General features: G+C 54.5%; 5 protein-coding genes and 2 non-coding genes across 7 annotated transcripts; 5 read left to right on the forward strand and 2 right to left on the reverse strand.

Annotated features, from left to right (window-relative positions):
* The first annotated feature begins 263 nt into the window (after window positions 1–263).
* B0T26DRAFT_t129 lies at window positions 264–336 on the forward strand. Its single transcript has one exon. It is a non-coding gene; the product is annotated as a tRNA-Lys (tRNA).
* Window positions 337–748: 412 nt separating this feature from the next.
* Window positions 749–1,111, forward strand: B0T26DRAFT_614864 (uncharacterized protein; the record flags this gene model as incomplete). Its single annotated transcript, XM_060435966.1, has 1 exon — window positions 749–1,111. A coding segment is annotated over one exon (363 nt), but the record flags the coding sequence as incomplete, so codon positions are not given.
* A 3,033-nt stretch (window positions 1,112–4,144) lies between these two features.
* B0T26DRAFT_676603 (PLC-like phosphodiesterase) lies at window positions 4,145–6,205 on the reverse strand (the record flags this gene model as incomplete). The annotated part of the gene is made up of 1 exon (XM_060439995.1): window positions 4,145–6,205. One exon carries the CDS (start codon window positions 6,203–6,205, stop codon window positions 4,145–4,147), a length of 2,061 nt encoding a protein of 686 aa, XP_060297227.1.
* Window positions 6,206–9,723: 3,518 nt separating this feature from the next.
* Window positions 9,724–11,411, forward strand: B0T26DRAFT_778497 (glycosyl hydrolase family 61-domain-containing protein). The gene is made up of 3 exons (XM_060446646.1): window positions 9,724–10,307; window positions 10,374–11,051; window positions 11,109–11,411. The coding sequence occupies exons 1-3, from the start codon at window positions 10,059–10,061 to the stop codon at window positions 11,160–11,162; spliced, it is 981 nt and encodes a 326-aa protein (XP_060297228.1). The 5' UTR covers window positions 9,724–10,058; the 3' UTR covers window positions 11,163–11,411.
* A 127-nt stretch (window positions 11,412–11,538) lies between these two features.
* On the reverse strand, window positions 11,539–14,262 carry B0T26DRAFT_713327 (uncharacterized protein). Its single transcript, XM_060442114.1, has one exon. It carries the CDS (start codon window positions 14,071–14,073, stop codon window positions 12,013–12,015), a length of 2,061 nt encoding a protein of 686 aa, XP_060297229.1. The 5' UTR covers window positions 14,074–14,262; the 3' UTR covers window positions 11,539–12,012.
* B0T26DRAFT_t130 lies at window positions 11,640–11,737 on the forward strand. Its single transcript has one exon. It is a non-coding gene; the product is annotated as a tRNA-Pro (tRNA).
* Window positions 14,263–15,741: 1,479 nt separating the features above from the next.
* Window positions 15,742–16,781, forward strand: B0T26DRAFT_331461 (uncharacterized protein). The gene is made up of 2 exons (XM_060434409.1): window positions 15,742–15,882; window positions 15,943–16,781. Exons 1-2 carry the CDS (start codon window positions 15,877–15,879, stop codon window positions 16,531–16,533), a joined length of 597 nt encoding a protein of 198 aa, XP_060297230.1. The 5' UTR covers window positions 15,742–15,876; the 3' UTR covers window positions 16,534–16,781.

Genomic DNA, 16,781 nt, shown 5'->3' on the forward strand with positions numbered 1-16,781 from the left:
CTGTGGGATCGTCGGAGACAAGATGGGTTCTATGTCGACGACAACGTGAGACTACGAGACGTTGTAGGCATTGACTTCACCGGCACCCAATTTCCACAACATATAGGTAACAACATAAAAAGTTTTCGATTTGGAGTTACTCAAAGTTAAAGCCAATAAACATTTCCAAGCAACCGCATCAAGGTTCGAGCCCTGAATCGGTCTAGGTGGAGAGACCTGGTAAAGTGGAACAAAGATATCTGTTTTCAACAACTAAGAACCTCGCCCGGCTGGCTCAATCGGTAGAGCGTGAGACTCTTAATCTCAAGGTTGTGTGTTCGACCCCCACGTTGGGCTCAATTCCCGATGGCGAGTGATCTTTTTGCCATCTTGTTTACTTACCTGTCTTGGATTATCGACGACGCGTTGTCTATTTTTGCCGCCCTGGACGGAAGGAAATCTCATTGCTACAGGCAGGGTGTCCAGGATGGGAACCAAAGAGCAATATTGAAACAATGTCTTTTATTGACAAACGAGTTTTGGCTCAAGAACAAACATGCTGCTGTTCTCGAACAAAAGGACAAAACGAAGGCAGACGCATATAAACCCATTGAACTTGTCATAAAGGCACTTCTCCAACCAAGATTATTATTGTTTCTGCATAACTGACTATTGATAAAGTCACGTTAGCTTATCCTTCCCTAACTTCGCGCCCCCCTAAGCCACGGACGAGGTTTCGACGGGAGTAATCAGAAACGGAGCAACGAGAATGTGCATCCAGGTGACCAAAATCTTCCTGTGCGCCTGTCCGCACCGCAACGACGCCGTGTGCCCGCACGCACAATACGTGCGCGAGTCGGCCGACGAGGTACGCGCCGCCCAGCACGTCGACGGCAGCTGGGCCACGCGCCTGCCGTCGGCGCTACAGGGCCACACCGACTGGACACCCGTGCCGGGCTCGAGCAAGTGGGAGCACTGCGGGAGCTACCGGCTGCACCACCGCTCCGAGACGACGGGGAAGCCCGTGCCGGGCAAGGAGGCGGCGTGTCCCGAGACGGTCCTGGGCGCGGGCCTCGGGGCGGTGCGGAGCGAGATCGACACGGGTTTGTGCGAGGCCTGTGTTGGCGGGCACGGCATCGAGGCGGAGGAAGCTGAGGACTTGGAGGGTGTAGCGGGGAAGAAGCCTGAGGCGCAGAAGGTGGTGAGGAAGGTTCTTGATAACAAGACGAAAATTAGCCTTACCCAGGCCCGTAGGCGGAAGACGGAAGAGGCTTCTGCAGCGTCAAGGACAATGAGGAAAAGCGGAACTGGCAAGTCAGGGACGACTTCTGATGAGGGACGCAAGAGTACGGCTACGGGCGGATACAAAAAGTCACCTTTGTCTAAGGTGTGGAGGTAATTAGCGGCCAAAGAGTGAGCCATAATTCGTGGTAGAGTCTTGTATAAAATAGCTTGGATAGATATAGACTTGGGTTTTGGTGATTATGTGTTTTACATCCAAAACTTGCATCAGGCCAGTACGTCGTTGGGCGTGGAGAAAGGCGCCGTGCGTATCATCGTAGAGCCTCAACGCTGGAGCAACCATCCCATTGCGCAAGACTGGGGGCCGGGGCCTAGGCAGTCCATGCTCCTACCCGAGCAGGTCTGGAGCCATACGGTTCCACGGCTTGCGAGAAGCTGGCGAGAGCCAGCGGTGACGTCAAGCTCGGTATGGCTCGGCGATACAAAAATGACGCCGGCCAGAAAAAGCTATGTGGAAGACGTCGTCGAGCGTAAACTCTTGAAGCGTCTTCTCGACCTACTGCTCTGTCACGGTGGCTGGGGACTTGATGGCTAGGAAAATAGTAACGCAGCCATCCGGGCTATCGTATAGCACCCTGGGCTCGCTAGCTATGAATCGGTTCCCGTTTATCTCGAGCGTCTCGATACCGTGGCGCATATGGACCTCGGTGGTCCGTTTATTGCTAGGCGGCTTGGGCGCTTCTTAGTATTAATAGCACCCGGTTAGAGAGGTTGAGATGTTAGAGGATCGATAGGCATATATTACAAACCACTCGACTGTTAGAGTCGTCTGTCTGTAAGGGAGCGGGGGCTCCACAGAGAGGGTTGCTGGGTTGGTAATAGTGAAGGCTGAACAAAGAGCAAGCTCCTGATCGCGCGGTATCCACAGTCAAATTGGAATGCCACGCAAAGTATATGAGTGTAGTGAATGTGTAATTGCTTGCTGATTGGTTCCAACCAACTTGAGTATGCCCCACTGCCGTGCATTTCCTCAGGGATTCGTAACATTATGGTTATTTAAGTATAATTATTTGAAGAGTTGAAATATACGTATATATATATATATAAACCAACAGAAAGCCAGCTCAACTTTATCAGGGTCAAGTCGCTTGGCGATGCATGAGAGCGCATGAAACCCCCCGCGAATTGTGGCGTGATGTTGTCTGTTTCACCCCTACCTAGTCATTGATAAAGAAGAACTAATCACGACTACCCGACGTTATGTTCAAAATAGCTAAAGAGTTCCTGGTTGGCCGCGTCTGTGAGCTTGCCGTCTCTATTGGCTGCTCGAAACTCGTTGATCTTAGTGCGTCGAGCCATCTCGGTAATGGGCGAGGAGACACCGGCTGTTTGGCAGCTTTGGGGGAAATGATGATTGAGTTTCTGGTGTGTTAGTGGACGTAATCAGGATGTGGGTCAGAAATTCTAAAATCCGAGAAAAAGGGCTAGCTCCCTTCCCCACGTTGAAAGTTTCAATAAACACCATCCTGCTATTAAATCAAAGAATCTTTGTATACATTTAATTGATAGATTGCAACTTGGTAAATCATAGTCAATATATAACTAGGTATATTAACTAGCAGACACAGCACCTACCTTAAGCAACAAGGCCCTCAAAAAGCACGAAGACCTCACCAAAGCAGAGAGCTCACTACTAGTCCAGGCCCGCGCAGGGGCCATAGATCTAAATGACTTCCTTTTTAGTGCTCGAGTACCGGAAATTAGCACCCCCTACTGCAAGTGCGGCCAAGGAAAAGAAACAGTCGAGCACGTAGTAGTCTGGTGCACACAACCTCCGAAACTAAGAGACCTTTGGGCTCAGAAAGTACTCTCCAGAAACGACCTCTACAAAGCCCTTACAGGGGATGAGCATACACGGGCCATCCTAGCCTGGCTTCTGAACCTGGGCAGGCTCACCGAGTACAGGATATCTGTAAAAATAGAAGAAGACCTGGAAAAGGAAAGCGAAGCCCAGGAAGGTAGCTAACCAGGCTAGATGAGCCCCTAACGTACAAGATGCAACCAATAAGACAGCCCTTTCAGATTTAGATGTAGGTTTTTCGCCCGGCTTGAGCCACCCTAGCCCAAAGCACGGTTTTTACGATATATTTGGCAATAGAAGTACCGGCACGCCCACGGGCATAGCGGTGTAGGAATAATAATAACTAGCTAAATTACTACGTTTTCTTCTCATGCTCCTCACTAGTAATCTCATCTGACTTACTTCCCCTGCTCCTTTTTCGCTGTTCCCCTGAGGACCTTGGGGTCCTCTTTGTATCTGTTTGCTCCTCTCTCCCTCTATTCCTACCATAGAGAGCGTCTACATAGCTACGGATACGTAATTATAGTAAATCGGCCATATCCAGCAGATGACGCCAAGATGTCCCTAACATTAAGTCTAGTATATAATATACTTGCCGAGGTGAAAGCCTGCTGTTAGGCGCACCGCCCTCGGCCTACTTCCTTCAGGACTATCGGTGGGTATATTTAAATTTCTTCATAACGAATAGAAGGTCTTTATGAGGAAGTTAAAGATTAGTGCGAGGAGTTCTTTACCTGAGGTCGCTGTGTATTCATCATAAAGTTCCTTTAGTGCCATCTTGCTTCCCAAGTCTCAATCTCTCTCACAAGTATTAAGTAATATAAGTTATCGCAGGGTACATATGTATTAACTGGAGAATGAAAAGAAAGTCTACATGTCAACTATAACTAACTACCACATCCCTCTGCTGGCATTAATCCTCTTTCATAAAGAGCATTCTAACCCTTCTCGACGCATTCACTGAAACAAAAGATTTTTTTTATTTATTTAAATCAATTCAGCAAAACTTTGAAAGAAAACGATCAAAGGAAATCCAAAGCCACTCGGATGCAAACCTTATTCCTAATTCATGCCAACAATCAGCTCGGGCACGCTCGTCGTTCCGCCAAGCTCCAACCAATCGACGGTAACAAGGTTGAACTTGCCACTCGCGCCACCGTACTGGCCGAGGAACCCGGCCAGCGCTGCGTTCGCCCCAGTCGCAATGTCCTGCAGGCACCACTGATTTACACCCGTCAGCAGCACCAGGATATTCTGGACGATGGTCGCCGTGTCGGCGCCCAGCGACCAACTCACTTGCCAGAGCGGCAGGGTGTTGGCCTGGAGGGCCTGACCTTCTTGCGAGGCCATCTCACTGACAGTGTAGCGCTCGTTCTTAGACTCTAGCGAAGCGTACCCGCCCGTGTTGGTGATGGTATCGGCAAAGGTGAACTGGGCGTAGTCGCCGTTGAGGAACATGACCTTTGGCGCGCCAGCCGTGATGGCGCGGACGGTGGTACCAGCGAGGGACTGGAAATCAAAAGAGGACCCCCCTGCGGGCGTGGGCTGGAAGTAGATGTTCCCCGGGGCGATGTACGAGTTGACGAGCTTGGCGAGGGCGGGGACCTGCTCTGGGTAGCCCTTAAGATTGGTGTGCGAGATGTATGCGAAAATCAGCTCGCCAGACGACGGATTGGCGGTGATAAAGGTCTGGATTTGGGAGAGGATGTCGGAGAAGGCGGGCCCACGCAAGGCGTGTTGCGTGTAGAAGGTGTTGTCGCGCGAGTCAAAGTAGACGCGGAAGTCGAAGTAGCGGATACCTGACTGTAGCTGCTGGAGGATGTTCATGTCCTGTGTGCGCGAGACCGAGTTGACGGCCGTGCCTATGACGAAGTCGTACAGTTCGGGGCCTAGGTAGATGGGGTCATCGGGCGAGGGCTTGGCGGGGATGGGCGGGTTGCCATTGGCAGGCGCCGACTGATTGCTAAGGGCCCAGAGCAGCGCAATATCGTCGTAAGAAATCTGACTCAGAACGTCTGTGAGCCCGTACGTGGCGCTATCGTGCGTGCCGGGAAGCTTCAGCTGTCCGAGTGGCAGGGCCTGGATCTGAGGTGCCGACATCCATTTGGCTAGGTCGATGTTCTTAGGCGATCGAGACAATGTGGCGGGACGAATAATGGACTTATCGAGGCCAAGGGAGTTGGCAGGTCCCTCGAGCAGCCCGTCGCTTGACTTGGTTGAATGGAACGCTGCGGAGATGGCAGAGTTGATGGCGGAGATGATGGTAGCATTGAAATCTGTGTTGATAGCCCCGCCGGCACGATACGGCGTCAATCCCAGTTTAATCAACTCGGCGAAGAGGGGGAACAATGCCTCCAGAACCGTGATGATGGTTCCGCTCAGGCTGAAATCGCCAAATGAGCACTGGAGGGCCGTCACCTTGGGGTCGGTTTGGAGGCTTGTGTCGACTTGGGCCTGGAGGTAGATGAAGCAGTCGCTCACGGAAAGGTTGATGTTTCCAGTCTCGTTGGTAATAGTCTCGGAGCCGACGATAGTCCCTTTAGCTATGTTGAAAATAGCATTTACATTCCAGATGCTCGAGTTTGGCACGGAAAGACCAGCAGCGTAGGTGCACACGACCGCTGATGGGTCGATCTGAAGCTGCGTGATTTTGAGGACATTCGTATCCGATATTTTGATGATGAGGCCGTGGGCATCAATGAAAGCAACGAGAGCCGGAAGGTTGGCCTGGATTGCGCTGTTGATCAAGGCCGGCAGGATGCCAGGCCCATCAAAGAACTGGAAGTTGAAGTCGACCCCAGTGCTAAATGGCGTGCCGGGAGCTAAGATGGCCCCGGCCTTTCCGTCCGGGAAACTCTCGGGCTTGGTGCCCGTATTGTAGAAACCAGTGCCAATGTCAACCGTCATCTTGTCACCCGCGGAGAAGGTGACGGCGAAGGACGACTGCCCAGGAAAGGATGAAGCCGACACGTACCCTGTGGCGATGGAGCCTGAAGCAATATTGGCAGGGCTTGGAAACGTGTCATCCATGTTGTCGTTGTTGCCAACTATCACACTAATGGCTTGGGGCCAGTCATTGGTGATGGACATGTCGGCGTCCGTTAGGTCTTTGGGGTGAGCCATTATGGAAGAGGGCAGTACAGAGTAAGAGTGGTGCTTGAGCGAGAGTCGTGCTGAGTTAGAATTATAAGGGTAATAGGGGGCGTAGACGTGCTTGGTTGATGAATGACTGTGAAACTAGGCTTTGAACAAGCTGTGTCTCATATGTTGTCTTGCTGCTGATATCTGCCTTGTGCTTCTCGTTGCCTGTTGTTCTTGTTTAGCGAATTGCCCAAAAGCTGACGGAACACTCGTTGATTTTATACACGGAACAGTGTCACACACTGGGAGTTGGCGACGTTCTGTGTGGACCTTCAGATAGCTGGCATGACGTTTCTCGTGTCGATCACAGGCGGAAGTCGGAAGCCAGAATACGAACTCTTGCATAGCGTACTTAGACACAGCCCTGTCGCCAGCGACTCTGGCCCGATTTTGCTGTTCTAATGCTACCCGAAGCCCACGAGATGGGTCGCATTTGTTGAGACAGAAGGCGACCCGGGAAAGTTGCGCCAGGTAGTCGGCTGAATAACCCGGACGGTGCTACGTAAGTTCTGTTGGCATATCTCCATGGGGATTACCAGCGTGAACCCCTGGCTTGCATGGGGATTACCAGTGTAAACCCTTGGCTTGCATGGTCTCCCCTTTCAGCTATGTAATCTAGTTACCTGCATGTTTTTGGGTCACATTGCAAACTGTTTTGAGAGCTGCATGTCTTTCTGACGTAATCTATACTACCACCCTAAGTCAACAAACCACACCACTTCAAAGAGCTAAATTCCCCATCAGGACGGGGCACGTGCGAAACTGTAACCATAGCTAACACGTATGACGGAAGACGTACACCACCAGACGTTATCTGCACGGCTACGTGGGAGACGGGTCTTCGCCACAACGAACGAGCGAAAGATAACGAGGACCCATGGGTAGCTGAGTGAACCCATGGGTAGCTGAGTGAACTGCCTTTGAATGGTGGGTTCTATCAACGGTCCGGTGTGGCATGTCCCCGACAAATCGGATGTATGCGCGCCATGGCTAGTTTGCTATTAAAGAGAAGACGCTGGAAATTGTAGCAAGGGACTTTTACGAGACAGTCCTTTGGGAATCGCCGGCACCTACCCGCGGTCGGCGTTGGAACCCCCCCGGAACGGTCTAAATGAGGGACAGACGATGAGAATCCGCTAGAGCAAGGCAACCCCCAGGTAGGAACGCGTGTTTTTCGAGCCGCAGCCCCCACGGCCGATGCGCCAATCCAAGCGCGGTGGCCAGCCTCTCGACCGCCCGATCCCCCCTATACCTAAAGAGGCGCCGAACGACCAGATTCCTCCCGAATACAAGAGATGCTGTGGTTATAACTTGGTCAAACACAACTAGCACTCCTCAGCCAACTACCCATTCCCTCGAGCGAAGCGAGGACAGCTCGCCGTAGGCGCCGCCGGAGGCAAAAAAACAAGAAGAAAAGAGGCTCCGTTCAGCTGACCCCTTCCTGACCAGTCAGGTAACCTATTTTACTTGAGTGGCGCCAACCAAAATGCAAGTGAAGGCAGGTACGCCTGATCAAGGTAGTCACAATGAAGGTAAAGAAGAGAGCGAGCAATGCAAGTTGGTCGGGTATGTTGTAAAAAGTGGTAAATTACTACGCGGCAGAATCTTGGATGTATCGGAGGGCGGGGTGGGCTATGTGTGGTGGACTACAGTGCACGGAGACGATTTAACAGTGCTCCAAGACTCTCTCTTAAACATGCAAACACCTCACCCTCCAGTTCTACCCCCCCTTCCTTCTTGAACTCACTCACATCAGATCACACCAAGTCCTTCCTACCAATGTCGCTCCTCAAAGCCGCGCGCATCGCCAACCACCTCGAGGCGCTCCCCTTGGAACTGCACGAGCCCCCATCCTCGCCAACTCACATTTCGGGACATCATCTCGCTGTCTCAATATGCTGACGCTAGCGGCTTGACGCGGTTGGCGTCTTCGCTCGCCACCAGCCCGACGTGAAAGAGCGTGTGGCCCATGTACGCCGCGCGCAAGCACGACTTCCAGACACTCGGGTCGCTGGTTACCCTAACCCTATGCATTGTGGGTTGTTTTTCCCTTGAAATGGTAGAAACCATAGCAGAGCGTGCAACCCGACATGTGGAAAGATGAGTGGATTAATGTATACCGGGAACCAGAAGAGATGTAATTAAAGATGGGAAGCTGAACAGCTGAAAAGAGTCGGGAAGAGGATTTGGCTGGCTGGATGGAGAGATAAAGAGTGTGATTGTTGTGATGGTGATGGAGAAAGTTGTGATAGGAATCGACGGGACTTTCGAGTAGTATTTATGCTCTCGATTTACATGCTTTACCAGCAGGTCTTCGGCGTCACCACAAACTCACTGTTGACTCGGATGACGCAAACGGCGAGTTTCCGCCGGTTGTTCCAACCGAGTGGAGTATCGTCTCGAACTTTCAGACTTTCTCTGCTGTGAAACTGTGAACCTCTGGCCAGAGTCATTCTCCTGCCGCCTCAGCTTATCTTACATGATGGCGGCGGAGGAGACGGCGAAGGAGGCGGCGTCGGCGCGGTGTTGACAACTCCCAGGGGTGCCGTCGGTCTGGAAACCAACACGGCAGGTTGGTGCCCAGGGCCCAAATATGGCCACGTCGAGTTGCTCAACTTGTCTCACCTTGAATCACCTAGGCCGCCAGGCGTTTCGTCTTATGATCGCACATAATGGCATCTCGAAGCTGGGCTCGGGAAGGACGACTAATCAGCGAAACTAATGAAATATCAAATCAACCCCTCGAGTCTCTGATTACCTATCTACGTTAATTATGTAACTTCTTAAACCAACTCGAAGGCCGCTTGGGAATCTTTGCTCCTCCAGGCTGGGGCCCCGGGCGCCGATGCGTTTAGTTCTGATTAGTGTCTTAATTACTACACTTAATGCATAATCGATATTTGGCATCGACGTGATTTGTGTGTTTGACAGGCGACTTGAAGCTCGCGCGAACGAGACTGGAGAGGAAAATGGCAAGCGAACAAGGCGCAGTGATTGGAGCTTTGCCGAGAACTTTCTGCACGTTTAAATGGCCAGGCCTACGCTATTTTGGCTATCCTACTCTTTCGAGACTTACAGGCAGTTCAAGAAGCCGCTCAGAAAGGGCGATGAAACAGGCAATGATGCACTGATACGGCGCCCTGGGGCCTGCCACGACAACACAATCCTTCCTCAGCCTTTCTTTCCGTGGTGGTCTGGGTGGTCTCGCTTGTTGGTTCCCACTGTGATATTTTCCAGAAAACTGAACTAGTCCATGCTGTCACCAGAAAGAAGGGCAGTGCGCAAATGAGTGGGAGACAAACGCTCTGGTTGCCTCTGCCGACGGGTTTGGAACGGAAGTAGAGAAACCTCAGCCCAAGACCAACACGGAAGGAGAGCAACGGCCAACCCGGTTTTTGGGACCACTCCTGCGGCCGGCGTGTTCCGTCGTCCCGAAAAGATCGACCCAGGATATTAACCGCGACCGAATCCACCAATTGCCCACCACCTGGCCGGGCTCCCGCCAAGCGATGCCGCGTGTTTGGCCCTTGGGTACCATTGCTGCGGGTTTGCAACTCCAACGTCGCACTCACGGGACCGCTGCGGAACCACGCCGAATACAGAAACCGGGCCCGCAAGAACCAAGCAGAGGGAACAGGGCATCCAAGCCGAAACCCGGGGAAATCCATCTATCCCTCACAGCTACCGACATGTGCACCATGTATAAACGCCCGCGCTCGCTTTGCCGGGGCTGCCAAGACAGGCCGTTATCCAGAGTCTCAGTCGGCAGACTTTCGAAAGAGATCCCCAACAACAGCAGTCTCCCATCCAAGTGCATTTCACACCAGACCACGCCATGAAGTCGTTCGCCGCTGTGGCCTTGACGGCCCTGTGCACGGTGCAAAACGTCGCGGCCCACGCCACTTTCCAGGCCCTCTGGGTCGACGGCGCTGACTTTGGCGGACAGTGCGCCAGGCAGCCCGCGTCCAACAGCCCCGTCACTAACGTGGCCTCGAACGACCTCCGCTGCAATGCTGGGTCGTCTCGCCCGGCCGCCAAGTGCGCCGTCAAGGCCGGCTCCACCGTCACGGTTGAGATGCACCAGGTGCGCGACCCCTTGACCGTCCCACAAACCCCTACCAAGCGAAGTGCTAACATCAACCCCCCGCAGCAACCCAACGACCGCTCATGCGCCAGCGAAGCCATCGGCGGCGCGCACTACGGGCCCGTTATGGTGTACATGTCCAAAGTGGCCGACGCGACGACGGCGGACGGGTCGGGCGGGTGGTTCAAGATCTTCCAGGACACGTGGGGCAAGAACGCGACGGGGGCGTCGGGCGACGACGACTTCTGGGGCGTCAAGGACCTGAACAAGTGCTGCGGCAAGATGAGCCTGGCTATACCCGCCGACCTCGCGCCCGGCGACTACCTGCTGCGCGCCGAGGTCATCGCGCTGCACACGGCTGGCTCGGCCGGCGGCGCCCAGCTGTACATGACGTGCTACCAGATCTCCGTCACCGGGTCCGGCTCCGCGACCCCGCCCACCGTCGTCTTCCCCGGCGCCTACAAGGCCGCCGACCCCGGCATTCTTGTCAATATCCATGCTGCCCTGGCGACCTATGTCGCTCCCGGCCCGACCGTCTACGCTGGCGGCTCGACTAAGAAGGCTGGGTCGGCCTGCTCCGGCTGCGAGGCGACTTGTGCTGCAGGGGCCGGCCCGTCCGCAACGGCCAGCACCGTGAGCGTGCCACTGCCTACTGGAGGTGGCGGCGGAGGTACGGGCGGGTGCACTGTGGCCAAGTATGCTCAGTGTGGAGGGAATGGGTACACTGGCTGCACCACCTGCGGTGTAAGTGCACCTCCTTTATTCTCGCATGAAGAACTGTTGCTGACTTTTTACACTTAGTCGGGCGCCGTATGCAGCGCCGTGTCGCCTCCGTACTACTCCCAGTGCGTTTAAGTTGTCTGGCATTCGCTGTCAACCCCGGACCCGAGGTTTGTCGTTAAGAATGATGCCAGCGGCGAATGAAGGACTTGGAATCCGAGGGAGGAAATTTCACTACACTGTAAATAGTTATTGCCACTAGTTGGTAAATAAGAGACGAAATGAGCATTTTCGATTATGGACGTTACTTGCTTCCTTTTACTCTTTGTCTTGTGATTTGAACGTGTTACGAAGTATTAAACGTTAAAAATTGACCTATTAGAAGATATAGTTAGGGGCTATATCGTGAAATGTCTTATATTTTACGATCTTGGAAAGTGGACATATTCATTAAATAGAATTTCAAAGCATAGCAGCTAATATACTTCAATGCCTTCTATACAATAAGCACGACAGGGTGTGTATTGATATTGAGTTGGGGGCGGGAAGCTTGGGAGTGCAGCCCCGCTGGTTACATAAAATCAATTATTGGGAGCTTAAACCAATCACCCCGGCTCAATGGTCTAGTGGTATGATTCGCGCTTCGGGTCGTCCCCACACTTAAAACAAGTGCTTGTGCGAGGTCTCGGGTTCGATCCCCGATTGAGCCCATTCGTTTTTTGGTCCCGCAACTGTTTGCCCTTTATTTAACAGCAACACTTGATTTCATATAACCCAAAAACAACTTTGCTCTTATTGACCGCTCATGGCTCCTTGATTGAAAATAGAGAAAACGTCGTCGGAATTGAAAAATCATTAATTATTACAACGGGTTAAGTGCCTGCTACATTTTTTTTCGCGTACAAGTGCCAATGGAGTCTAATGCGCCGAAGTTCAAAACCCTAATATAGAAAAGACGTCGAGAAACAAACTCATAAACATAGCTTCACCTCGCCACCCAATACCCGCCCGTTCCGTGGATCAGATCCCGCTGCTCGGCATCAGCAGTGCGGATACCCATGCGGTGCACGGGGAGGCTCGCGACGCGGTTCTGCACGTTATCGCGGACCGCGCTGAACTTGTCCGACAGGCTGCGCGCGCTCTTGGCTGTTTGTAACTGGTGAACAGCCGCGTCGGGCGCCCAGTTGTCGCGGCCGAGGCTGGCCATGGCCGCGCAGACGTCGAGCGAGACGGCTTCGAGCCGCTGCTCGAGCGGCGCGCTGCGGGGCAGCGCCGGCCGCAGGAACCCCATCACGACCACCTTCATCCGCGCGCCGAAGAACGTGGTCGCCCGCCCAAAGTCGTGCACGAGGTGCACTGTCACGGCGGTCGTCGTCGACACCACCGACGGCCGCCCGTACGGCGACGGCCCCGCTGCCAACACCGCCTCATGCCACTCGTCCGAGATGCCCTCGAACCCCCGTTCCGGCATGATGCACGCCCAGCAAAAGTACACGCCCCGCAGCTTGTTCAGCACCTCGTCGGGCGCGCCCGCGAGGTTGGCCGTGGGGATCCCTAGCTCCGCCATCGACCGCCCAGTGCCGGCGGTTATTCTGCTCTGGAACTTCAGCGGAAACGGCTGCTGCGGGCCTTCGTCCGGCCCGATGACCCCCCCCGTCTCGAAAATGCTGCAGTCGTAGCCGGCCGGGCCCGCGGCGGCGCCGGGCAGCGGCGTCGGGAAATACGATGGCTCGTCGTCGCGGGGGCCGCCTGCTGCGGGCGAGAGGGCGCCGTACGCGACCTTGCCGGCCTTGAGCGCGACCACGCCCGTCTTGGACTTGGCCAGGCGCCCCTGCACGACGCCGGCGACGGGGCCCGTGTACCTGGTGATGGCGACCTGGGTGGCAACGGACGCGACCTTGACGCCAATCTCCAGTGGCATGGTGCTGAGCGACGCGCCGCGGAACATGCTCGAGTCCGACGACGTGCTGGCCACGCGGAACACGGGGCTGTGGCACAGGTCCTTGCGCCGCGACGACTTGCCGTCGTCGTTGCCGCTGCTACTGCCGCCAGAGCAGAGGACGAGGCGGAAGTAGCCGTCGTTGCAGGCGGCGGGGATCCGCACGACGTGGGTCTCCCGGGCGACGTGGGCCTTCTTGTGGCCCTTGTCCTTGAGCGACTTCTTGGCGACCTTGGCAATGTCGCGCTGCCACGACCGCTCGCTGTCGGGTGACAGCTCGCGGGCCTGCACCAGCTCCGACGGCGTCACGTCCAGCCAGTTGGAGGTGGCGCCGACCAGCGCCTTGATCTTCATGCCGCTGTCGCCCGAGAAGCCGCGCTGCTGCAGCCAGAGGGTGCGGTTGGCGGGCAGCGGGTGGTGCGACGCGCTGAAGACGGTGATGGCCACCGACGTGGTCGGGCCGCGGTAGAAGATGAGTGGCGGCGAGTGCCGCAGGATGGTGTAGTGCTTGGTCGACTCGGCGGGATGCGGCATGAGGCCTTCGGCGAAGTGGCGCGTCTCTGAGATGGCACTTTGCCAGAAGCCCGACTTCTCGCCGGCGGCGGAGGATGGCGGGAAGTTGGGTTCCAGGCCCGGAGGTCCCGGAGCGCTGATGGGTGTGTTGGGCGTGGTGTTGAAGGGGCTTGAGGGAGAGCTCTGGGCAAAGCGAGACAGCTCGGGCAAGCTGGTCTTCAGTCTGAGGCGGTCTGGCGGCCGCAGCCGCGATTTGTCGTCGGTCGCGCTCCGCGAAACCGGGCGTGCCCTCTCATCAGTCCATGGCGCATTTGACCTGCTGCTTAGCGCGCGGTGTTCAAACGACGGCGGACCAGAGGTCCAGTCTAGCGGCGGTTGGCGGTGTTGCTGATGCTGTTGGTATGGAGGGCCAGATGTCCGGTCTAGCGTTGGTTCACGTTCTTGCTGATGCAGTTGATGTTGTTGGTAGGGAGGACCAGATGTCCAGTCCAACGTCGGTTGACGCTCTTGCTGGTGCTCTTGGTAGGGAGGTGGTGGTGGCGAAAAGGACGCGACGGGCTTCCGCCTCATCTGCAGCGCAAACCCCTGATTCATTGTGTGCTTGTCTGTCGCCCGCGGTCAAATTCAGCACCGATAGATTGATTGCCAAATTGTCGCTACGTCGGCTTCTTAATTGCAGTTCTCGTCGGCTTGTTAATTGCAGTTCTCAAATGCCGCGAAGAGAGAGGTGGCCCTTTCCGACGTGGAACAGCCCCGGTTTTGGGTTCTGCCGCGAGTCCAGCGAAACGCCCGAGACGCTAAAATCCAACCGCAGTGGGGGAGGCCGCTGGGCGTTATGTCGCTAGCCCCGCCAATCACAACTGCCGCTAGCTTAGGGGCAAACTTGACACTTCCAGCTGGGGCTGCTGGGCTACCTCCCCCGCGTCTTCTGGGCGTTTTGTGAGTCTAGACTCGGCCCACCTGGACTGCAGTGGTGTGGCAAAAGTCGATACATATCCTAGCACATTTTTGCCCCGCCGCATCGTAATGTTTACTATTAACAATGAGCGGGAGCCGGAAATTTCCCGACACTGAAAAAGAGCTTGATAATCGGATTGACGGTATTCTCGGAAATCTCATTGACAAAGCAATGCCATCATGTCAGCAGTTACTAGTGTGATGATTGGCGCCCTCTCGCCTTACGAACCTCTGATGGACTTGGGCGGATTGGAATTTTTAACCATCCATTACATGTCACAAAAAGAAAACAAGACACGTAGACTAGTCAGCCAGCTTTTGAACAGTCAGCTTACACAATTAAAAGTCAATGTCGGTGTAAATGATATACTTTTGATCATTACTCGGCGTGTCTTTGCGCCGCCTTGCATATTAGTTACGTCTCGTTTACTTAGTTTGGTTGCCTCTTTGATTCCAGCAGATGCATAGACTAGAAGACCCGGGCTATTCAAGGCGAGGAATTTTCGATTTCACACGGTCTTGCAATTCTGCTCCCAATAAAGCGCTTTAGAAATTCCAACAGGGCGAGCAATGCGAGCAACACGTTCATGAGCCCGAGAAGCCCCTGACAGCTAAATGTTACCGTACCCTGCACACTTCGAATATTGAATAGCAAGACAGCAGCAGAAAGCGCGATTGGTTGGCTGCCGTGTCACAGCGGGGATGAAAGTGGTGTGACGGCTGGCCCTTGGGTCAGCTCGCCGGATGATTCCCGTACTGGCGAATCCGGAAATGGAGCCGAGGACCCCAGCTTCTGTTGCATTTCCCTGCCCCTTCCCACGTGGTGACTGATCGGGATATGCTGTACAGTGAATGGCCAGCTTAGAGCCCTGCATACTGACCTTGCAGTCAATCGCCGAGAAGAGCGTTAACATGTATCTCATGCTGCTGGCCTTCGCATGTTGTTCACGAACCAATTTACCAATAAGCGCAATTGACTCTGCCAAGACAACGCGCTGCTCCTTAATTCCCGGTCAGAAAATGTCTTATATCCAGTTCTGGCACGGACTACTTTCCGGAAATGATTGTGGTAATGGACAATAGGTAAGCAAACTCGGTTTTGCTCCAATTGGCGGTTGCGAGTTACGAGTATGCAATAACACTCTCCTGGTTGCAATGCGACTTCAAAAGTTCCCTCAAGAAACGCCCGCTCAACCAACACTCAGCCCCCTTCCGATAGTTTGCAGTTAAGAGAATGGAGGAACTAGGTAGGGAATATCAGACGAGGAAAGTCACCCAAGACTTCAATTATAAAAGCTGCTTCCCAGTACTTGCTGTCCTCGAAGTTAACTCCAGCACATCACTCTCAAAACTCCCTGCCTGCCTAGAGAGATCGACTTTCCAAAACTCCACAAACCTCACCATCTCTCAGTTTCCAACCTTTTCAAAGAACTTGACACCATGAAGGCAAGGCCACCGCAAGTTTCCAGAAATATTGACTCCGTCCTGACTTCAGATTTCTTCTAGGGCATCGCCAACTTCCTCGCCGTCGCCATGTGGGCCGGAGCATGCACCAACGCAGCGGCCGTCCCCGCGCTGACAAGCCCCAACGAATCCTCGCTGGAGCTGCGCGGCGCCGCGATGACGCCCAGCAGTCCAGGCTCGCCGGTGCAGGGACGCAGCATCGGCGTGTACCGGCCGATCAAGTCGGCGGCCAACACGGCCCTGTGCCTGGAGCCGGTCGGGGGCCGGCTGGTGTTGAACCCGTGCGCCAACACGGCAAACCAGTTCTGGGGGCCCTTCCACAACGGCGGCACCATCTACCGCTTCCAGAACCGCGGCAACGTCGACTGCATGTGGGTCGACGACGGCACCACCACCAATTCGCCCGTCACCACCAACGAGTGCACTCTCTCCGACGGCACCGGAAACTCTGTGAGCAACGCCGAGTGGGACCTCGGCGTCAATGTGCCTCCCAGCACGTTCACCACCATGCGCACCCACGTCGGCGGCCACACAAACAACCTCTGCATCACCGCCTCGGGCACCAGCGTCTTTATGCGCACCTGCGCATCCACCCCTGGTAATGACCAGCGCTGGGCAATTGGCTCGGACTAATTAGAACCGAGGACAAGTCTAAAAGCTCCTGTCGTTGCTGTTGTGAAAGCCGGGGTCATGAAGGGCAGCAGTAATTATGTGTGAACTGGAGACAATTGCAGTGCTGCGAGCGAGGCCGAGCTTTTCCTTTTTTCTTTTCCGAACTTTTAGTTAGTTAATCGACCCTCACAACACTGGTGTCGGCTCAACTCCGATAGCCTGGTGGTGATGAGTCGGAAATGACGATCGATCTGTCTTTTAACATCTTT

The sequence above is a fragment of the Lasiosphaeria miniovina genome (assembly GCF_030549165.1).
Source record: "Lasiosphaeria miniovina strain SMH2392-1A chromosome Unknown B0T26scaffold_4, whole genome shotgun sequence".
NCBI classification, from domain to species: Eukaryota; Fungi; Ascomycota; class Sordariomycetes; order Sordariales; family Lasiosphaeriaceae; genus Lasiosphaeria; species Lasiosphaeria miniovina.

What these genes read in the sequence shown, in the direction of transcription:
- B0T26DRAFT_778497 (XM_060446646.1), top strand. Translation starts at nt 10,059, where the DNA reads ATGAAGTCGTTCGCCGCTGTGGCCTTGACGGCCCTGTGCACGGTGCAA. An exon ending in TCACGGTTGAGATGCACCAG is followed by an intron (nt 10,308 to 10,373) that starts GTGCGCGACCCC and finishes AACCCCCCGCAG; the next exon opens with CAACCCAACGACCGCTCATG. An exon ending in CTGGCTGCACCACCTGCGGT is followed by an intron (nt 11,052 to 11,108) that starts GTAAGTGCACCT and finishes TTTTACACTTAG; the next exon opens with TCGGGCGCCGTATGCAGCGC.
- B0T26DRAFT_713327 (XM_060442114.1), bottom strand. Translation starts at nt 14,073, where the DNA reads ATGAATCAGGGGTTTGCGCTGCAGATGAGGCGGAAGCCCGTCGCGTCC.